The sequence below is a fragment of the Motacilla alba genome, chromosome 1A, assembly GCF_015832195.1.
Source record: "Motacilla alba alba isolate MOTALB_02 chromosome 1A, Motacilla_alba_V1.0_pri, whole genome shotgun sequence".
NCBI lineage: Eukaryota > Metazoa > Chordata > Aves > Passeriformes > Motacillidae > Motacilla > Motacilla alba.
Genome location: NC_052031.1, coordinates 13606153 through 13630200, shown reverse-complemented (window position 1 = coordinate 13630200; position 24048 = coordinate 13606153). Strand labels below are relative to the sequence as shown.

Here is a 24048-nt window from a genome sequence, read left to right as displayed (position 1 = left end):
CTTGTCCCTTGCTAGCAGTGGCTGCGCTGAGACAGCTGAGAGGTTGCAGAAAGATTAATGTGGTAAAGAGGATTGTAACTTTGATTGCTCTCCTGTGCTCTTGGATTTGACAGCACTTGGTATTCAGAAACAAAACAGAATATGTGTTGTTATTTATGGGGAATGTAAGCATTCATTTGGAAGTATTTAAATTAATCAGAAAAATTATCTTTTAAACTGGAGCACGTATTCATAGTATTGCTGAAAAGTTTACAGAATTTAGGCTATCTAAAAGTGTATGGAATTTAGATATCTTATCAGGGATGATAACTGGTTTTCTAGTTGCCTTGCTGCATTTAATCATTTCTAGGGGCACAAACTTTCATTCTTCTTTAGTTTCATCAATGTCCACTGGCTGTATCACAGGTGTTCGTGAACAGGAACAGCCATGTCCACAGCTGTGTGAATACCAGTTCACCTGCTTTACTACATCTAATCTGTCTACATATGAACTGCAAATGAGCGTAGAAAGTGTTACGCAGATAGCTGATTGTCTCCTGAATATGTTAGTATGTGAATATTTAATTTTATCACAACTATTTGATGTGCAAATGTCTTTTATTCACACATTAATTTATTGCATAGGCTGTATAATAGTAGATTTGGACATTGTGTGTCATTCCTTGTACATATGTAAAATAGGAACAGAAAAATTAGTAAAAAAATTTTAAAACAGATTTGACCACAAAAGTCAATTTGACAGAGGAGGCCACCACCACCCTGGCTTAAGCAGTTGATTCTGCTGACGGCCTTTTTTTGTCATATATTCCCATTATTTCTCTGAAACATATTACCAGTGTCTAAGGGTGATTGACTACTACATCCATTATAAGGAACAAAGAACTGAGAGGCAGCTTGATAGTTCTTGAGAAGGAATATACCCCAATATTTAGTTACAATTTATGCTCTCACCACTGAGATTTGTCTGAGAATTCACACCTTTGTCAAATACAGCCTCTTGCAAGCGTGCTTCCCCTGCTCAGGAGCTTATGCCCCTTTGGAGGGAATTACTCTTCCAGCTCTCCACTGTGCCATACCTGCAAGGTGTTGCTGCCATCTTCCTCTGCTGACATTGAAGTGACATTAACTTTGGTGAGGAAATGCGCAGATTTTACCTGTCCAAGCAATGTCTCAGAACACCTGTGGTTGTGTGGCACTGGCTATTTACATTCCTTCTCCTGTATGACTTTACAGAGGTCACAGTTTCCATTTCCATTCTAAGAAATTTGAAGAAAATCTGGGTAACGCTGATAATACTCAAATGTGTATTGGAATCTGTCTAAAAGGTGGAAGACTTTCTGTAGCCATGTTTTGGGGGAAAAGGGGAGCTTGGGGACATAAAAGGAAATGCTAATTTTAGCAGTCAGTTCTGATCACAGGAATGACTGCCAACCAGTATCCTGAATATTCATTTTTCCAGAAGATTAATTTTAATTAGAGTAATATATTTCATTTCCAAATGAAATATATTACTCTTATTAAAAAATTCCCCATATCCATAGGGCTGATATTGATGACGCAGTCTACTAGAAAGCTATCAGGCTTAAGAAAACGAGTAGCTGTGTTGAAAATTGGAGTAATTAATCCTAAGTTTATGTAGTATGTGTGTGGAAAACATATTTTCTTCCAAGTTTTACTTTATATACAGCTTGATTTTGTTGGTAGCGTAGCATTTCCTTTTCATCAGTCCTCCAGTAATGGGAAAGTTTCAAATTTCGATTAGCCTACTTAAAATTTATTAAATGTGTGCTGAGAAGGTTGGTAGATCTTGAAACAATAATGATTATTTAATGAAATAAATAGTTTGTGAATGGAACTGTGCATTTCAGAATCAGATATGTAGCTTACACAGGTGTTACCACAAATATGAGGTGAAATGAATGTAAATCCACTACATCCTGCAAAGGAGTTTTAAAACAGAGGCTGCACACTGAAGTGTGTGGTAGGGTGAAAACTGGCAAATGATAGGGGACATTTTGGGACTAAGGATAGATACTTTTGTATTTGAAAAAAAATTAAGATTATTTTGCTCTTCAGTTGCAGGTCAGTCTGGAGGAAATTTCAGCATTGGTGATTAAAGCTGTGAATGTGAAGATATGGAAATGCTTGATCTTAAATAAAAAATGTCTTTATTCAGTCATTTGAGATCTAATAGAAACATTTTGGAATTTTTTTAAGCATTTCTCTTTGTTCTTGAGGTATTTGCATATTGCAAGTTAATCATGGATGAATCCTTCTGCTACTGGCAAGTTTTTACTCGTGAGGATGCCAGACAAATTGTCATGTTTTGATTCTCTGTGGGAAAATTTTTCTTAGGTGTCCTTGAAATATCAAACTAGCAAGTGCAGGGTTGATGATGAAAATACAAAACCTTCCCATGTATTAGCAGGTCACTGATGCTTCCTTAACCTGCTCTTGGTTGGCTGTGTGATGGTGGTCAAGCTCAAAGAGTAGCACCCACTTGGATTCTTCAAGTGAAGTGCTGAAGGCTTTAGACAAGGAAAAATTGCTGCATGTTGAATGAGAAACTCCAGCTTGTCTGAAGTACTCGGCCTATGCTTACATGCTGCTTGCTGCATTTGATTACTGTGTTGGTTGTGGGAGGACCTTTCTGATCCCTTCTGTGATCAGGCTCTTGGTGTTGGGCACCAGCAGACTGCAGTCAGTGCCAATGAGCCAGGCCCTGCTGACCGGAAAATTCCTCTTGCCCCAGTCCGTCTATGCCACTTGCTGCTGCCTTTGGCTAGGGAGCCCTGGGCTGGGGAAAGGGTGCTTCACAAATGGGGCCAACAGGACTGTTCAAGAGTTACAGCACCCCTCAAAAAATCTCACAGCAGAGATCAGCTCCTGTCTCTTGTAGGATTTTGTAGTTGTGCTGCGTTCACAGCACAAGCCTGTTGTTTGCTGCGCACTGATGCAGCCGGCTGGCCAAGCACTGGCACTTCTACCCTGGAGAAAGATATAATAAGGAAAGAATGGCCAAAACAGTCTTTTTACTTAACAATATGAGGGATAGGATATTTATATTTAAAAAAATACTAATAATGACCCAACCAAAACAATTTCACTGAAGCCTGTCTGTCTTGTGCAGGATCAGCCAGGCCTTGCTTTTTTGCAGTGCTTGAGAGGCCTCTGGTGTGAATGTGAGCAGTGCTGACCTCCAGATGCCACATTTGTTACTGAGACATAAACTTCCTGGGTTTTTTACACATGCCATTTTCTCTGTGTGGAAAAAACCCCAAACTTTTACCTTGAATAGTGCTTGGAGATAACCAGGCAAACCAGGCAGAGCCTGCCTCTCTGGAAGGGCTGGGCGCAGTAGACCTTTTGCTACTTTCCAGTCTTCCTGTTGTTTTCCTACAATTTCTCATTAAAATTGAAACAAGATAGCCATAAAGTAAACTGCCCAATAACCAGGTCAGATGAATTCATCATAAACCATTTTAGGAGCAATCGCATATCTGTCACAGAGCATTTTACTGAGTCGTGTTAGCTCTTCCATACTCTCCTCTCTTCTTAGCATGAAAGACTTGGGACACCAAATACAAATTTTCTGATAGATTATTGCCATTTATTTTATTATTTTTAACATTTTTTCATAGCACTTTTTGAAGCTGATTTTGTCTAATTATCATTTGGCTTGATTACATTCACAACAGTAATGAACTGGTGTTCTTTGGAGTGATGAAAATCATTGTAACTGACATAGAGAAGAACAATTTCCTCTTTCCCAACTTGTATTTTTAATTTTAGCCTATGACATATTATAAAAGTCATTCCTTTTCTCTTACAGAACGAAGACACAGTTCAATGTGTAAACCTTCCCCTTCTCCAGCTTCTCCAGCCTGTAATTCCAGGACATCCCTAATACAGATGAAACCGAAATCCTGTATCAGCGGCCATAACCCTGTCAGCAGCAACTCAAAGCCATTCAAAACGCCCAAAGACAATCTACTTACCTCCAGTAGCAAACAGCACACAGTCTTTCCTTCAAAAGTGTCACGGGATAAACCATGGTAAGTACCAAAATAATGGTTACCAAAGATGTTGGTGTTCAAAATAGCTCTCTCTACATGTATATCACAATCATAAGAAAAAATCCGAATTCTCATTTTACCTAAGTTTACAGTTTAAGCCTCTATATTTCTAAGGGGGGGGAAAGTGGGATATTTTTTAATGAAGAAAAAAAAATTAAATGTAGGAAGTGCAAGAAGGACTGAATTGCTTTTTCAATGTTCCATCAAATTTGTTTTTATAAGATGCATATAGCAAGTGAGGTATTGACCCAGTTTGCTATCTTTAAGGTCCATCTTCCATTACACTATCAGCCCTTAGAACTGGTGCTTTTAAGCAGTTTAACAGGATCATTTTTGCAGAGTTCTTAAAATTGGCTTAACTGATGTTCGTGAAAACTTACTGGTTATAGTCAATTATCTTCAATAGCAGCTGCTTTTGGAGTTCATTCTGTGTTTTGATAATGTTTGATGCCTTATAAGATGACAAGAAAATTCTGGCTGTAAAAATCACTATTTTGGGGGTGTCTTACATCATGTACTGTGATATATGTACACATACAGGCTTTGAAACTGCCGTGCCCATCCTCCCGTGACTGTGATGATAGCAGCAGAGATGCAAAAATATAAATGACAGCAGAACTGGGTCACTATTTTATCCCTTAAGAAACTGTTTTGTCTTCATTATCTACAGGAAAGATGCTTTGTGATTAGGCCATTAGGTTGGTGACTTAAGATCTGGGTTCAGTTCCTGGTTCTGTTATGCCTTGGTCTCTTCAGCTTCAGTTCTCTGTCTGTAAATTTGAGATAGTGAGACTTCCTTTTTCTTAAGATTTATCTACTTACTTTATAGACCCTTCCCTTTTGTATGTAATACCTAGCATAAGAAGGTCATGATTTTAGGTAGGGTTTCTGGACACAACTTCCTTAAAACAGTAAATCATTTAATGCAAACCATTCACTCATGAGACAAAGAATAAGCTCAGATTATGTTAAAGGCATAGCTCTTGTTTCTGCCTGAAATGTGCACAAGTTGGCATGACTTCAAAGACAGCAGCTTCTGCCTAGCTGTAGAATTTACCTTGCCCTGGAAAAATACATTCTTCCTATAAATCTGGACCCACCATCTTTTCAAGTGTAATGAGCATTGTGGGCAATTGCGGTATAACATTCTGAAAATAGGAAATCTGATTGGTTAGACTTTACACTCACACGTTAACTAAAATAGCAGAATAGCCTCTGTCTCGGCTGTGTGTAAGTACCTCATTTACTACTTGAAACCAAATATTATTGACTGAATGGTGACTTTTTCTTCTGAATGTTGGAGGGGAATTTTATACAAGAGGGGATTCTTTTATAAGTCTAATTAAAAGAAAATCAGAAGGGACTTCAGGGTATTAACACTATTGACTATAAACCTATTTCTCATCGTGTTACAGACAGCAACTTACATAGGCACATTTCAGCAGACTCACTGAATCTATAAACAATATCTTCCGTTCTGGCAACAGATGTCGTTCTGGCAGTGAGTAAAAGCTGGAAGGGAACAAAATAACTGAGCATTTCCACCAATCCCTTTTCCCTTTATTGGTAACATCCTAAGTATTTACTGATGATTATTAACAAGGTAGATTTAACCATTTTAAAGTGTTGGACTGCTCTGTTGATTGTTTGGCAATGAATATGACAGTAGCTCTACCAAGAATTACATAATTCTTGCAGCCGTGCTGGGAGATCACACTGCAGTTTTGTTTTGTTTTGGGGAAAAATGAGGCATATAGTAGTGAAAGATACTGTAATTACCACATAGCAAATCACAAACAGTCTGAAGTGAAGATCAATGAAATTCTCTTGCAAAATATAGTGTTAAGTGCCTTAGATTACATGACTTGTTAAAGAATAAAATCGATCTGCTAATCATCACAGGTTATAGAGTGCTGTTACAGAAGAAAGTGTTTGTTCCTATTTCATTAGAGGATTATAATATTTACTTAGAATACTAGAAAATATTCAGCAGATCTGATTTAAGGTAAAATTATTAATAAAATTTATTATTTTTTAAGATTCTGTCTTCCATTCAGCTGCTGCACAAGGCATAGAATTTCTTGTCTTAGCTTTTAGAAAGAAATACTCAATTGACACAGAAACATTCATCTTAAAAATGCAAATAGGATTCATGGTGCATCCAAGTGTGTTGTGGTTTGTCATCCTCAGAAGCTTCCAGGTCTTCAGTGTTTTTGTCTGTTACATTGTAATCTCATACCGAACATTTATTTGACCTAAGTTCTTCCAGACAGTTGTCAAATCAGCTTATTTCAGGAATTATATCACTTTAGTGATTGCTTTTCAGACCTGGAACAACCTTTGTTGGGCTTGCCTGATTGTTTTGTACAGCATCTCCTTTCAATTTTAGTTGTTACAATTAGAATTTTGGAAATGGCTTCTGCAGCAGCATAGCCCAGTAGATCTGTTGCTGGGCCTGCCTTCATGTAGATTCAACTTCTGTTGTTAAATTTGTAATAGTTTTGGTTGAGGCATCATCTTACCCATTGACCAAGTAGCTCTTTCTCTTGTTCATGTCCTGTGTTGTTCTAAGGTGTGCTCCAGAGATTTTGGTTGCTCCATGGCTAATGCTGTAAAAATCGTGATTGGAATGATCAGATAAAAAAGATCTGGAACTGTTTCGTTTTTTAGCTGCAGTTTTAATACCTCCCTTCTTGTAGTTGGAATATAAAGTATTATTGTGAATACATCATCCAGAAATATCTGTCAGTTCTGATTTTTTCCCCCTGTGTCTCTACCATCGTTGCTATTAATACAGCAGTGCTTAGAGATGGAGCAGAGCTGGAGCACCACTGCACTGTGCACAAGATAAAAGCAAACGATCATTTTCTGCAGCTTGCAGTCAAGGTGGTAAGAGGTATAGCAGAAGGGTAGAAACTGGAGAGTAAAGGGCGAAGAATTGGTAGAAATAACAATAATAATGAGAAGTGATCATAGTTAGTAAGCATAGCTCAGATGCTTACCCTTTATAAAAGGCATTCCTGCAGCCAGGAGCTCTCTTCCTCATTGCTGACCTTCCCAAAGGAGGGGAGCTCTCTTCCTCATTGCTGACCTGCCCAAGGGATGCTGCTTCACTTGCTGGGCCCCAGCACAGCTTCTGGGTGCTGCCATGGAGTATTTAGGTGTTGTGACGCTGCAGGGTGTTCATTTCCACCTATCCATGATCCTAAGTCAGCATAAAATTGGGGTAAAGTGTTGAAGTAAGCTAGCACTGAGAAACCAGCTGAAGCAGATCTCCTTGGCCTCCCTCAACAAAGTTTAGCCGGCCAGAAGTTCTGAAAATGAAAAAAATGAGATGGAAATGATGTGATTTTCATCAATACAGAGAAAACTGACTCTTTCTGTAAACAGAAAAAGGATCCCAAAGGTATGCCTCTAGGCAATCCTTTAAAATTTAGAATGTCACTTTTCGAAGTATTTTTTAATCATCTCTTGGTCTTTATTTCTATAAGGAGATATGATTGTTCATACTGAGGCTGAGAAAGTGAAGATAGTTATGATTTAAGGATATTCCCATTGCATCATGGAAGCAAAATTCAGCAGGGTTAACTTGGATCATATAATCTAACATTAAATCACAAACATTTTGTACATCGTAGAGGCAATTCCAGCAATGTAGAACAGAGCAATGTTTTATGTTTTTAAATGTTTGTGAATTTCTTGTCTCACAAATTAGAAGAGTTGAATGAGTAGCTGAGCTTTTAGAATGAATATAGTTACAAATGACCAAAACATATACCCAGCAAAATTACATAATAGGAAGGAGAAATAATTTTTAAAAGCCAAGAGAAAGGAAAACAGAAGTAAGAGGAGCTACAGGTATGAAAAGTGTTGTGACATACTACAGTTATTTTTCTTGCATGCTGGAAGGGACCTACAATGACCATCTAGTGCAACTGCCTGACAAAGCATGAGAAAACAGAAGGAAATGTTACCTTATTTGAAAAGAGAATGAGCTTCTAGAACCTGTCATGACCACGCACTTTTTGTAGTCCTCATTTTTGAGCCTTTACTGGTTCCTTTCTAATTCATCAGCATTGGTATTGTACCACTGGTCAGCAACACTAGAAGCCATATTCCAATTACAGCATAGCCAGGGACATGTGAAAACTATTTCTTACTTGCCATATCCCATTGCTGATATAAGCACAACAGTACAATAAAACCCCATATTGCTTATTCATTGTGACCACTAAATATTTGTGTCACTGTTTTCCAGTGTGTTGTTTCCCTGTATTTCACTGCAGACTGAACAGCTTGTTATTTCATGTGTAACTTTACATTCATTTGTATTAAAATATCTCTGAGTTAATGAACTTCAACAAACACTCCATACTGCTTTCTATAACTTCCTCTCTTCATTATTTTGTTCCAGTCAATCCTGATTCCATCAGCACATGTTATCACCAGCAATGTTATCTTTATTTCTCAAGTCCCCTGAAGTTTTTGGTCATGTCAGACTTGGTAATGATGGCTAAAAATGCCCCTAGCAAAACACCCCAAATGAGTCATAAATCTCAGAAAAACTAGATTTGCATTTCATATTGTTTAACATTTGCTTTTAAATCATTCTTATTTGTGTTTTATAATGCCTTTCAAAAACTGGAACATTCTCATAGTTACCTTTGTCAGCTTGACTGGTAACTTAATCAAAAAGTGAAACCGTATGTCTTTGCCAGAATCTGATCCTCAGCAAAACCATGTCAACTTATTGTTTATCAGTTTATTTTTATTAGCTTTTCCAATATTTCTTCCAAGACACTATGGTTTGGGTTTTCAGCCTGGATAAAAGAGCAGCACTCAGCTAGCTTCTCAAAGATTCCAAGATTCAATTAGAAATTAATATGCTGAGACCCAATATTGCTCCAGCTCTTGGAACCCATTGTCACATTATGCAGATTCCCTTATGTAAAAAGAAATAAATCAATCATTATTTTCCAGCTGGCACTTTGCACTTACTGAAGGAATCAAAAAGCATTTTTATCTGACTGGAGAGAGTTATCCTAATTCTTTCTTAGTGCAGAAGAAATAATTAATGTTTCTGATGTGTTTGCTTTGGAACTAACTTTTATTGCCTATTAGGTAGATACTGCTGTTCTTACTAAAGTTTCTTTTGTCAAGAAAAGTCTTTACTGAATAGATTTTTTCCTCACTTTTTGTGTTTGTTGCATGTTGTTTTTTCTAATTGTCCCTTTCAACAGCTGTCTTTAAAAAAATCTAAACAAGATTGTTGTTCAAAAACTCCTTTTAAAATACAGTAAATAAGACTAAAAACCTGTGTTTTCTTTTTCTAACAAACTTTTGAAATAAATCCTCAATTTTTTACTCAAAAAATTCTGTTTGGGAAAAGAATTCTTTCTAACCATCAAATATAAATATAAACATTTGTGATTTATTTACTTTTCAACACCTTAATAGTTGACTCCAGTCACTGGTCCTGTGGATCTTCCAATTTGCCATTTGGTAATAAATTATTCTTTATATGTTATGCTAAGACTAAACTAAAGGTCCTCAGTGTTCAATGCAGCAAAAGAGAGAGAGAAATTATAATCTGTAGCTTCTGAAATCATAAATAATTTACTGTAGAGTACCAGAAATCCTATAGAATGTGTATACCCACAGGTACTGGAGTGATGCCTCAAGAGGCTAGGCAGAGTTAAGAGAATAAAGTAGGTATTTATTAAAAGGCCTTCAAAGGATACACCTTGGGTGGCACTAGAGCCTGCCTGGGGCTCTGCCCAAGATGCACCAAAGATGGACAATTGGTCACGAGTTTTCACACTTTTAGAAGTTTTGGTCCATTTACATATTGGGGTTCATTGTCCAATTACAGCTTCAGGTTATGCAGTCCCATCCCCCCAGATTGCTCTCCCCATTTTGCTGTTTTTTATCATTTTTGGGCCTGAAGCTGCAATGGTGTCCTTGGTTCTCAGGCTGGGAAAGGATTGTTTTGTCTAACTGAACTGTGAAGAGAACTTGCTATTGCTTGATAGGAAGTTCAGAGTCACTGAACTGCTAATGCAGTACAGAATCTAAAAAATATGAAAGCTAAAACATAAAGCATCAGGAGTATTTTTATTTTTTCTTCTACACTACAATGAAATGCATAATGAAGGTTGACTTGTTGATCTGTAAGAAAATGAAGCAAAAATATTCCCTCCTCTGGGCATTTTTTATTATCACAGTGATCCAACCATATGTGCCCTAGAATCTGAGATTCTGAACACTGCAAAACAGAGAAACCCTGTCCATTTTTATTAACAATATTTCACTACTAAACCAGATCATACACTTGATTTTTTTTACTGAATATCAGTATTTTGAATTAAGATAGTTCTTAGTAACTGGGCATGAAGATTTGCTCATATGTTTTTATATAGTGTACTTATAGTAGAACTACTTTCTGTAAAATTCTCCTATTTTCAGAAAATGTAATTGCCATCTGTTTAAAGACAAAAACAAAATAATTCCTATGCTGAGGTGTTACAATTTTTGCCTACCATTTGATAAATTCAGAGCAGTTTAAAAAAGGAGAGGATCAAATCCTCCCTTTCATAGCTACATGTTTGCATTCATTTCTGATCTTGTGAATAAGGTACATTTTTTGCTTAATTAGTGGCCAGTGCTCTACACATTACTGCAGTTGCATCTGTATTCTGACTAACTGCTATGTTTATAGCACCACAGGAGATAAAGGTTTTATATAATTTAATTTCAGCTCCAGAAGATGTCTTGGTGTCTAAATCTTCTTCATAGTTGTGTATACTTATTGTTTATATCAATGCTGGTACATTTTCCTATGTTAAAATACCCTTAGAATAAGGTTTATCACCTTCAGCAGCTACAGAGGAACAGAGGTTTCTAGGAGCCCAGGAAAGTCAAGAGTTGAGTTATTTTGAACCCTGCTTTGATGTTTCCAAAGTATTTCCCATGGAGAATGCCGTCTTTAAGTCATCTTCTTCTGATTGTGAAAACTCCACACCTGTTAAACATTCCTTCTGTAGAAAGGTGCAGCAAAGGTGCCTTTTTTCAGACACAACAGACTGAAATTGTGCGAGCTGTGAATGGGGGGATTTCCCTAACCATACATGCATTATGTTATATTTCTTATTTGGGTTTGTTTCAGTAGGGAAGGGTATATAATTTATATATTAACTGCTAGTCACAAGATATCCAGTTTTGGAGTTGTTGAGTAGATAAAAAGCTATCTCTGGATATTTCCTCATGGAGATAGAAATGTTAAAATACTGTTGCAGCTGAAAATAATTTTTCTCAATCTGTTTTGCTGCCAAATTGAGAAGGTAGCATTTGTTAGTGTTACAAATATGCAATGGTGGCAGTTAAGTTAGAGTAAGTTAGTTACTGCAAAGTTTACTCTGAAAAGGGCCAACTAAGTTAATAACTATATTGAGAATTTTTATTTTTAAGTCCCTAAGATTTTATTAAAATTCATTGTAGTAATGCTCAAGTCATCAAGGATTTTAATACTTTTAAAGAGACAGCTGTTATGATTTCTATGCTTAAAATCTCTTTTTTCCTTGTTTCCAGAACTTGTGTGTCATTTAGACACATCTGAGCAAATTAATTCTTTTTGTGTTTGTTTAAAAATATTAATATTATTAGCAAACTGCTTTGTTATCATGGTGAGTTTGGCACAGCATACACATATTTGGTATGTGCTTGTGTTAAAGGCATGAGAGCATATTTGTAAGGAGTATGTTTTGCTTGGTACCAAATACTGATTTTGCTTATGAATAGATGGGGATTGGATCTTAAAAAAATACAAAGGTTCAGTTTCATAATTCTCTTCATTGCCAGGCTTTACAGATGCCTGGCTTTGTAAATGCTTGATTGAACAAAAATAGTCAATACTGGTACCAAGTATTTAATTTTAGTCTGGTCTTAAGATGCTGTGTCACTTGCATTGAAATTTTTGTATCTGTGGAAAGGGATTAAGTTACTGTAAATCTTTGGTGCAGAAAATACCACATGAATATTTTTCTTTGATCTTGCAGTGTTCCTGTTCCAGTAGTCAGTCTAGAGAAAATTCCTAACCTAGTGAAGGCAGATGGTGCCAATGTTAAAATGAATTCTGCAACCACTACCACCATCACTTCCTCCTCAACTTCTTCATCCACCATACCTGCTCCAACTTTGGTTAAATCTGGTTTGACATCCAAGTCAGTGCCACCATCACCAGAAAAGATTCTGAACGGCAAAGGAATTGTAGCTCCATCAATAGACAAGAAACATCAAAATGGCACTAAAAGCAGTAACAAGCCTTACAAAAGACTTTCAGGTATGTGATGTTGTCATTCACCTTTTGTGGCAGTCTGTTTCTCTTTGTTAATGCTTCTGTAGCTCATAATGTAGCTAATAAAATGCTGGATTTGGTTTGATTTTTTTGCTGTAAGATGCTGGGTTGCATGTATGAAAGTAAAGGCTTTCACACTCTTAGCATGTGTAAAGTATTTTTAAAGCACACATTCTGTTTAGCTTGAAATTACTGGTCAACAGGCCAAATACAAATTTTTAAGGAAGTAAATTCATTAAAACAGAAAGGCAGAAAACTTCTTTGAGCCATTATGGGATTTGAGTCTGTTTACAACAAAGGAAAATGTGCCTTGGTTGGATGACTTTAGTTCAGTCATGATCAAGTTAAACAGGTTTAAGACATTGGTTTATCCTCCAAGTCATGATTTTTTAAAGACTCTTTTTTTGTTGTTTTAGATATGAGAAAATTCTTAAGGAGATATGGGAATTGCTGGGGAAGTGTTAAAAGTCCTAATTTCCTTTCACCTCTCTCCCCTTGCAATTCACATATGAGTGGCAATGTTTCTAGCATGAGGATCTTTATCTTACTCAGGTAGACAGGACAGTGGAGTTGGTCAAATGACATTAAATGGTGAATGCCCTGGATGGCCTTAGGCAGGGTAGTTTTGAGGATGTAGATCCCTGTCCAAACCTGCCACCAAAGCACAGAACACCACATTGTGGGAGGGCAGAGACTCTGTTAGAAAGGTTGCTGTCCACTGGGAGGAAGAATTATTTTTGGTGGAGTTCCCTAGAGGTGATCCATGTCACCTGCTGGGCAGTGAGGAGAGAATTTACCCCTGAAAGCAGAAAACTGATTTTTGCTCTGAATGAAGGGCAACAAAGTGTTTTGAGGGTTTTTATTTCATGGTTTTTTTTAAAGCAAAAGTAACTGACTCAAATTTACAGCTGAAGAAGCTGTGCAGGGTCTATTCATCAGCTGGCAGTACTTTGTGACTCGGGCAGGAACTCCTTGTGTGTACTGAAAGGCTAATTTTGCTAATGGCAGCATGATCCGCATTAGATCGTCACTTTGGCACAAAGTTAGTTCACGTGATTTCTAAATGTGCACTAGTTATGAACCAGTATAAGTTGTACAAGATAAATGCTTTCATTTCCAGTTAATGACCGTGTCCTATTTTTTGCCTGAATATCAGGTTTATTTTTTTCATTTTCTCAGATTTGGCAGTTAGCCTATGGTACTGCTACCTTGGCTGGATTTCAGACCAGTGTGAGGTGTTTGCTAGGGCTGTGTGGGGCATGGAACAATGCCATTGCCTGAAAGGATTCAGTACACTGATTGCTTTCTTAACTAGTTGAAGGTGGCATATAAGAAAACACAACCAAACACAACCATTGTTCATTTATAGCTTTTCACAACATGAAAAGATGTTACAAGAGAGTAGCTTAAGATTAGGCTTTAACCCTTATATTTCACTTTTTAAGATCCAATATATTATTATAATAAAAACTCTCTATATTTTATGGTTAATTTAGTATATTGCTTCCTTTTAACCTATTATTTCCCGTAATGGGTTAGATGCTGAATTTAACTAATTAAGTTAATCAATTCAAAATTCCTTCTTGAGCAGTTTAAACTGTTAGTGGTTTTCCTCATGTCACCACTTACCACTGCAGGGCTGCAGGTGATATTTGTACATTTTTGTGCAAGTGCTTGCAGAATTGTGTTCTTAAAGGAGAATCAGTTCTGTAGGGCCTTCCTACAGCTTGCTGGCTTTATTGTGGAGATGGCTCTGGCACTGTTCTTTCTCTAAGCTCTGACTTGCAGTGTCTTCTAGGCTAGGGAACACGGTGGAAATTTCTGCACAGGACTGATTGAGCACCTGGATAGGCATGTGTTTACTTTTATATGGTTAACAAATACACAGAACTGAGACTATTTTTTACAGCTTCTCTGTCATGATCAGATTTGTGATCTGTTCATTCTTACTTCCACTGCCTTGAGTATTGATGCAGCAATGCAATAATTTAGGGATTATTCAAATTGCAGAAGTCCTGAGAGCACTGGAGATGAATTGCCTGTAGATTGTGTGTCACTATGATGTATTTCTCTCCATTATTATACAGGACTGTGCAAAGGCTGATAAAAAGATTTTGGAAGGTCAATGAGATGATTATTTGAGTTATCCCATAATTTCATTCATTTCACATGAAAAGGATGAAACTGCAGCCAAGGGATTTAGGTTTCGCTCAGTCTGCTGCCCTAGAGCTGTACAGACGTTAATTTTTGAAGCTCCCTAATAAGTTTGGCCAGTTTGCATCTGTTTCCTTCCCTATTTAGCAACCTCTACTGTCTCTCACACCATTTCCCTGACTGTGATAGAAGTTTGTTTTTTTTCTTTGCTGAGAGCTGGTGGTTGTTTGTGTGATGAATGAACCTGCCCTCTTTTCAGGAGCACTGTCCTTGTTGAGAGAGAGGAAACAGCTTGTGGAACCACAAAAGACAGTCTGTAGCTGCCCAGCATAAGTGGATCAGTGTTTCCTAGTAGCAACTGCAAAAAAAAATTTTTTTTTCTAAATCTTAGTTCTTGTTCTCTTTGGGGTGATGTTAAAAAATGCAGATGCCCAGCATACGCCAGGAAAAACTGTTCTGGTGCAAACAGAAGTTTCTGACAGTTCAGTCTTGGCCCTTACTCTTCTCTTGGTGAGGTTATAACAAATGTTCTTCACTTTGTCCACTGAACGTGAAGAAGTGGAATCCATTCCAGAAAAACACCTTTCTTAAGCTGTGCCTGTGCACAGCTGGGACTTGCCACACTCCACATTTCCTAACACACTAGGCAGAAGCTGCATTTTGTTATTGATAAGAAGGTGGTAAGTTTCATGTAGTGTGTTGCCCAAACCAGGCATGTCTGTAGCTGGCAATTAGATGTTCATGGTTTCTCTGGAGCAGCCATAAATGCTTCAGCTGGGAAAAGTGGTTTCCTGTTTGTTCAGTATTTTCTGTTTCTCAGGGAAACAATATTATTTTGTTGTTCTGTCAATGGCAGAGACTTCCACTCTTTCCTCTTATAACTCCTTATGTTGATTTTATCTGTATATGTTTTCCTAATAACTGGCTTTGCTATAATCAGTCCTACAAGTCTTAGACAGTTGGGCCACTTACTGACAAGTACCAATCTGGACCACTTTTGATTTTTTAAGTGTTTCCCTGTTGGTCCAAAACAGTCCTTGCTTGGTGACTTTCAGAATACATTCCATAGCCTTATAATTGCCCTCAAGACTTTTCATTTGAAGGCATATTTATTAGTCCATATTGTCTCCTTAGTTTGTTTTTTTCAATTTGCATTGAAGGTTTTTGGTGGGTCATTCAGGAAACTGAAATAGGAACATCTTACACTCGAACCCCAGGAACAACTAACTCCTTTAGTTCATGAACATGTGTTTTCATCTATTAAGTAGAAAAAATAGTTGTTATATTGAGTCACACATAGCTATTTTTGTGTTTCTGTTGTGTTGTAAATGCCAAAGGAACTACAACTGCCTATAACATATTTCAGTTCCTTTCTAGATTTCACAAATAAAAAACTATGCCAGCTGGTTTTCCAAGCTCCCTTTTTTGTATGGCTCTGCTAATAGGTTAATAATATAACCATTTAATGTTTGCATAAGCATTTTTCAGTCTAGATAGCAGAATACATGTAACTGCTAGAAACTGGAGGCTAGTTGCTGTCCAACATAAGCTACTTCTCCTTACTTTTCTTATTCCAGCTGTTCTACTTGCTGCAGTGCTGTCATAGCATTGTAACACAGCTGTGAATCACTGTCTTCATCTTAGCTCCCATTTGTTTGTTTATAAAGAATTTTAAGTCCTCTGATTAAGTGTTGTATTTGAGTACAGGATGTTTATTGTATCTAAATGTAACACCACTGTATAGGTAAAATAGAATTTGGCAAATAATTTATATTCCCCTACCAAACAAAAGCAAACCTGTCTACCGATTACGCCATGATTTGTCAAAGTCTGTGAAGGTAATGACAAAGGGTTTTGATGGCATAAAATAAAAAGTGTGTATCCACAGTTTTGCTACAATTCTTAATGCAAACCCTAAAATTATATTAACATAACCTAAGGGAGATGATGCTATCTTTGGTATAGAAATAGTAAATTATTAATGAAATTAAATACACTGATACAGCATATTAAATATTAATGCCTTTTTAATGTTAATCATGAATAGAACTCATGTAAATGCCTTTTCTCATAATCTCTGCAAACTTTAAATTCCATCCCTCCCTTCACATGGGGAAATAAAAACTAACATACATGTTATTTTTAGGAGACAGATTTAGATAAATTTTATTTTTAAAATGCTACCAGTAGTCAACCATGGGTTGTTTTCTAGAGTTTCTAAATATGTCAGAGAAAGGTTGTTTAAAGCACTTGTGATACCATTTGTGTCTTAGCCCAGCTCTGGAGCCAGAGCTGCAAATGCTGTGTTTTATGGCCTTGGAGGCAGGCAGAGTTAGAGAGGGAACTGAAGTCACAGGGAATTGGCTTGGTCCTTTGTTTGCACCACCTCACTGTAAGCAGACTTAATTCCATGAAGTCCTTGGTTAAAATCTTGCTCTAAATGGTTTTAAACATGCAAGGGCAAAAAAATACACAACCAGAAGAGTGATGCACATAGCACTGTTATGGGATGCTGGGGTTGGGATCAGTGGTTCAGGTTGAGCTTGATTAAACCAAATTCTAACAGGCAAAAATTATAAGCTACTCTGGTTAAAACTTCTATAATAATCTATTTTTTTTTCTCATTTCCCATTCTCCCACTAAACAGAAAGAGAATTTGACCCAAATAAGCACTGTGGAGTACTGGATCCTGAAACAAAGAAACCTTGCACAAGATCACTCACCTGCAAGGTATTTTTCTTAGAAGATAAAATATCAGATGCTTTGTTATAGTTTAAATCCTACCACAGTAGTTTGAGAGGTCATACCTGCTCCTGTCTTACAGACAATGGGTATGGTATTCAGGCGCTGTCTTCAGGTAATTCTTTTGTGTAATTCTGTTTCTTTGAATCAGAGCATCTGCATTATTCCACTGATATTTCTAAAAAGATTTTTTTCATGTCATTTTATTATGCAAAAAGCATTAATGTTTCATGTAGAAGCCCAAGTGTTTTTTAAATGCTTCTCTTTTGGTTCATGTGTGCAACGATGTTATAGTCAGTTTTTAGTAAAAAAAATTACCATATTTTTGTATAATAAATTACTTGGAGGCTGCCCTTGTGATAGTAGTAACTCCTGCATCAAAAAGTAGCTGCAATGTGAGACATTTCTAATGAACATTTGTATGTGTATGTGCTGCCTGTCAGTAGAGATCATCAGCTAAATTTGCTTTAAAATCTATTCATGTTTTTCAATCCAATGAAATCAGTTTTTCATTGTAAGTGAAAAGCTACAATGATTTTCTTAATATCTTAAAATTACTGCAATTCTATTTTCCATCTTGGAAAAGGTAAGTCAATAGTCTCTATTATATAAAAATTGTTGCAAAAAGTAATTTTAGCCTTGATGTTGGCATTTCTTAAGAATGACTTTATAAGTTATCAAAGATAATGTGAAATAGCAGCCTTATTTCCATAACTGCGGCTAAAGTTGTTTGAAGTAGATTTTATCTTTTAGTGTAGTGGTGTATCAGAAGTATAGAGGACTCATAAACAATGTCATGCACACACAAATGCTTTTTAACCACCCTATTTTTAGACTCATTCACTTAATCATCGACGAGCAGTTCCAGGCCGTAAAAAACAGTTTGACATCCTTCTAGCTGAACACAAAGCTCGATCCAGGGAAAAAGAAGTCGCAAAAGACAAAGAGCATCCACCATCTGCAAGGGAAAGCTATCAGAGCCAGCCCACACCAGCACAAGACTCTCTGTCAGGATCCTCAGTGAACTCTGGGCAAGAATCTAAAGTAACATCTCCTGCAAAATCTAGACCACCAAATTCTGTACTTCCAAGGTAAGCAGTTCCCCAGTGTGGAATGTTGCATTCTGAAGGTGCTGGAAGATATATCTTAGACGTTCATACAGCTCATTTTATAAGTATTTAATACTTCTTTAGGCTATTACACAATAAAACATGCTAATATAAGAATTTCAGCTTGCTTATATTAACTGAACTCTGTCCATGGTAGCCTGTGATCTAACTGGGAATGAGGAAAGGAATAGTGTCCACCCTTGGCTTAGAACGCAGACTAACTGCATTTTTTTGCTAAAATGATAGTTATAATTAGGAAAGATTATATTCAAGTCATTTGGTCACAATTGAGAAGAAAAGTCTGTTTACATGAATCAGTGTAGGTATTAGTGGGTAGAATTCTGTACAGTTATATAGAATTTTTCTCCAGAAATACTTTTCCAATTACGGTGTAATTTAGTGTTGATTTAAAACTATTGATATGAAACTATCCATAGCATATCTTCCCTTGTTTTGAAGATTTTTCTTAGAAAGGACAAAAACATTCTTCAGAAGGACAGTGAAAACTTCTGAAGGCATCCTTTTGCAAAAAACAGTGTGAGGTATTTGATCTACTGAATTCTAATTATCCTCTGGAAAACTTCCCGTATGTTTTGTTTATTTGTGGGATATTTTGGTACTAATTTTGGCTGGAGTGCATAGAGCTAAATTAGTTGGCTTTGTTCATGTTTATATTTTTTTCATCATTCATTTCTTTGCAGAAACCTTGGTCAGGACTGGGTGTTCATTTTGGGACTTTCCTACTATGATAGTCCCTATTTCAAAGAGATACTTCTTGTATTTGCTATCTCAGGTCTTACAGAGACAGCTGTTTCCAATGTTTTCTGTGTGGCCGCCAAGCCTGAATGAAGTTTCATTCCTACAGTGGCAGAGGTGGGCCTTGCAGGTTTGAGTGAAAAGACAATGAAAGAATACACACAGATGAATTGGAGCTTTTCTGCCTAGTTCTTGTAAAAGCTGTGACCTTGCACGGAGAGCAGCACAGACAGACGGATAGAAATGGGGTTCAGTAGGTGTTATGTCAAAGTAGCAAAACTGGAGTGCAATTCCACGAGAGCCAGCTGCAGAACCTGCAGAGGTGGTAGTACTGGAGGAGGAGGATTTTAGCAGTCAGACACTCAGTCTGCATTTCTGTTTCTGTGCAGTGCCTCTCTTGGGTTGTCCTGCCCCTTTCAGAGCACCACGGAAGCCTTGTGGCCTCTCTGTGGCAGCCAGCAAGCCTGCGGCTCTGCCCGGTGACACAGCCCGCCGGGGCCAGGGCGGGGGCCGAGCCGAGCTCCCCGGGGCCGAGGAGCCCTGCGGGGCCGAGCCGAACCCCCCGGGGCTGCGGAGCGCCCCAGGGCTCCGCCCGGCGGCAGCAGCTGCAGCGCCTGGCCTGTGCTGATGCCATCGCTGATCAACCCCTGCACGGCTCAGGAGAGGGCTCGGGGACTGCTCTGTCCTGAGAGCATGAGCTCATGAGGCTGCAGGAGATCATCTACAGGTTTTGCCCAGTGTGGACAACTCCTCCAGCCTCAGAGCTCTCAATACATATTCGTTGCACAGACTGTAATCGAGAAGCTTTGCCACCCCCACTTCTAATGTAATCTGTTTTCAAACTACTTTTGAAAGGCAAGGCACCATCATACCCTGTGGTGAAGACATTCCTACTTTGTTTTATTGCATTTTAGACAAAGGTGTAGAAAGCCTACATGCAGTGAGGAGCTCTCACAGTTACTGCGCTCACTAGTCTACCTGTAGAGGGGGTCAGCTAAACACTCTTATATTTAATGCACTAATTTTGGTAGGATTTTTGTAAGTGGACCCTTGGTATTAATCAAGTAGCCGAGTAATGGTCCAGTGTAAGAAGATTTTTTTATTGCTGATTTTTATTTGTGGTTTAAATATACTTTGTCTCTCTCAAGATCTGAAATCCAGCTTCATGACAAATTTAAAATTTTAGGCAATAGAAGGGTGCTTCTGTTGAACTGGAGGACATGAACTTGCTGACAGCCCCACAGTATATTTCTGACAAGATGAAATGTCAGCTATTCAGTGTCTTTTACTGTCCTTGTTTACATTGATCATTTCTGGCATCGTTTGCTTTGATGCTTGATGCCAGCAGGTAGGTTTATAGAGCCTTTGAACGCTGATGATCTAAATGTATATTCTCCTTCTAGACCTTCATCTGCAAATAGCATAAACAGCACTAGTTCTTCAAACCACAGTGGGTACATACCAGAACTGCCACTGCCTTCCATGGGAGGAGATATCACAAGCAGATTGTCCAGTGATGAAGGAGAAGCGGATGGAGCTGAAGAATCTGAGAAATTAGACTGTCACTTTTCTGGACACCATCCCAGACCTCTTGGGGTATGTGTCAGTCTCTGGCATGCCTTGCCATTGTTCTTGCATGATTAGGGAGAGGAGAACAAATAAGTAATTTAATAAGAAGGTAAGGAATGAAGACCTTACATTTGAAAACTGTTCTGAAGAGAAAAAAAAACGTTTAACAGGAAAGGGTGAGAATGTGATAAGGTAGGAGGAGACCACTGGTCAGTACACATGATACATTGATGTAGGACAAGATGGGCAGCAGAAAAATAGTTGTTCTATTTTCAGATTGTCCTCTCAGCAGACCTCAAAATGGGTCTAGTTCTGCTAAACTGAGGAAAGCTGCATTGCTTTAAATGTGACATGAGCAGATATTCTCTTGGTTGCAGTTCCTACAAAACTGTACCTTGCAGTTGGTGGCAGAAGGCTAGTGAAGTGCTCCATTGATTTCTGTAGTCTGGTTTAAAGCAGTAATTAAATGTCATTTATGTGAGTGTATGTGGACTTAGAAACTATTGATTCATTCATCTCAAAATGGAAAGGCTCTGGTGGTGGCTCAAGTATGTGTTTGAGCAGCTGGTTTTGTCTTTCTCCTTTGTTAGTGAGAAATTTCATTGTAAGTAGTAAAAGCTGCTTTGTGGTATTATCTCTGCAGTGTGAATTTGTTTACACTGTTCAAACCAAGAAGCAGTGGGAGAACTCTTGAAATTCTTAGGAGTTGTTTCTCATAAAAATTGAGCCAAGGAATACACTTATGTGTTTTCCATATGATATGCAGAATAAAACAAACATTGTGATAATTGGTAGCATTGTTTGTATTCCCTAGAGCAAAGGAGAACTTCTTACTGTCAGACACCAGAAAAAAGCATGACCCAAACATTAAATGACTGTCAGACGAAATCCTGTATTTGGTTCTTACAGAGAAAATGTGAATTACTGCAGTCCACATAATACTATGATATGCAGAAACCTCCTGTTTCCTTGTACTATTGTATGCTACTTTGATACTGCTGACTGCTTCTCTATGAATTAAAAACTAAAGGTTCACTGCATGGGTGCCCACACAATTCAAAAAATAATCTAAGTGCAGCCAGTTCTTGTACATGCCTCAGCAGTGAGGCGTGGCTGTCAATAGCCATTTTGGTTTAGGATCCTAGTTCTGTTTTAAGGCAAACCCACTGACTCATCAGTTCTCTGAAATCTTAGCATCTCTCATCTGAAGCAGTTACTGGTAGTGAAACCAGTTCTTGGTCTGTATCAGTGTGAAGTCAGAAGAGATAATGTAAATCACCTCTGGCTCATGCTAAATCGCTGAATTTCATATTAAAGTAGACTGTTTTCCTTACTAAGTCCCTCTCCTGGCCAGGTGGTAATAATTAAACAAGGGGGAAGTCAGGAGTTACTTAAATTGCCTCTTGGAGGTACTTGATGTTAGTGGTAGCTCACTGGGAGGTGAGGCTAGTTTGTCAACTTAAGTGGTGGTTTTAATTAACCTGATTAACCTTGTCATGAAACAGACTTAACAGTTGCAGTCTCCACTTGCTGTCCATTAAGCTGACAAGTACTTTGAATGGGTGCTCTTCTACCACATCAATGCTTCTGCTGTCAGCCAGAATTCTGTGACTGGGTCCCTTGTATGATGGAGAGTTGTCTTGGTTTTGAGGATGGTTTGTAAAAGGTTTCTCTCCTACAAACAGGCATTGCATCATTTAGATCAGTAAGACTGAGCTGAAACAAGAGCAGATCCCTGATTGTAACATTTCAGTGTAGTAGGACTTTTCAGGAAGTTCTCCAGAGGAAGGGGTGCAAGTACTCCTGAGCTCTGCAGAATTCTCAAAATACTCCTCCTCCAGTTGCTTTTCGAGCACTGTGAAGAGTGTATCCCATGTTCTGTTGTAGCACAGATACCATGGATGATAATTTACTTTTTTACTGAAATGTCAGGGGTTTGTTTATTAAGTAGACACTGAAGATGTTCCCATTGCACTTTTTTTGCTCTTCAGTTATATTTTTATTGCTGTCATGCAATTGTAAGAATTGAGACACACAGAGCAGTGTAACTTGTCTTTCTTAGGCAGTAAGAATTTTTTCTCTAAAATTACCTGAGCAGTTACATTCTTTCTCTGGCACTGATTTGTTAATGAAGAATGAAATATACTTTAAGCTGAAATACTATGCCTGTATTTCATAATTTTTAAAAAAACTATGCTGTAGATAATGAAAGCCACGTTTTAAAAGAAGTTTCATATGCATGATACAAATTACAACAGTGCTCCTTGATCAGTCAATTAAATTTCATGATGTAGAAATACATTTTTATAAGCAACACTGAAATATCTTTTCTTTCAGTTCTGTTCCTATGGCAGTCGCTTAATGGGAAGAGGGTACTATGTCTTTGACAGAAGATGGGACCATTTTCGATTCGCACTGAACTCCATGGTAGAAAAACACTTGAACTCACAGATGTGGAAGTAAGTGGGATTTTTATGCTTGGTGGGTAATTTACATTTTTCATTCTGTAAAAGTTCTTAATTAGGCACTCCATGGCTAGCGTTTGTAAAATTACCTCTTAATTAATTACCTCTTCATTACCTTTATTAAGGTATAGCAGTAACCTGGGTACAAATCTTCTCTTCTCTGTTAAGGAATATACAGCCCAACAGAACAATCTCCTAGTCCAGTGTAAGTTCCTGCCAGATTTAGGACTCTTTCTAGTCCCTAGGAATGCAGACTTTTGCTTAGAATTTTATGCCTTTATCATGCTCCTGTATCAGCCATTCAGGCTTTGCTGTGCAAGACTCATGAATTGTAAGATAAGGAACTTGGTGCACATCTGTCTGTGTGCAAGATGGAATATGACAGGTTTTTAATTTATAGTGCCCTTACTGCCTTTGGGATCTTAAAATTCTGATTATTACTCACTGTTGAAGCACCTCTCTATCATATATGCTGGTTCCAAGCACTATAGGCCTTGACTACACAGATCCAATGAAATAGACTGCACTTCTAAAATAAATGTTAGTTCTTTAAAAAAAAAGTAATTAAAAGTTCATGGAATCTACAGATAGGATTGATTTTTTGGGGGTATTCTGCTACAGAATATGCATTCTTCTTCCAATGTAATGATGCTAAAGTGCAGTGTTTCATGTCACTGTTTATTATCAGGACTGTGTAATATTCTTTGGATGACAGCCATTAGATAAACAAGGTTTGATTTTTATTTAAATATATATTTTTAAGCACTAAAGCTTGGCTTGTCTGACTAACCTGGTAACTTAATGATAACGGTGCCATTGTGCTA

At 37.7% G+C, this 24048-nt stretch overlaps 1 protein-coding gene across 6 annotated transcripts in view; it reads left to right on the top strand.

The window, feature by feature from the left end:
* ATXN7L1 (ataxin 7 like 1) overlaps window positions 1-24048 on the top strand; it is a 111139-nt gene that overhangs the window by 74454 nt on the left and 12637 nt on the right. For all 6 annotated transcript variants that reach the window (XM_038153010.1, XM_038153008.1, XM_038153009.1 and 3 more), the window contains 6 exons: window positions 3833-4055; window positions 12131-12414; window positions 17231-17313; window positions 18160-18416; window positions 20594-20786; window positions 23097-23218. In XM_038153010.1, the coding sequence (XP_038008938.1) occupies window positions 3833-4055; window positions 12131-12414; window positions 17231-17313; window positions 18160-18416; window positions 20594-20786; window positions 23097-23218 (1162 nt within the window). The remainder of the gene's footprint in view (window positions 1-3832; window positions 4056-12130; window positions 12415-17230; window positions 17314-18159; window positions 18417-20593; window positions 20787-23096; window positions 23219-24048) is intronic.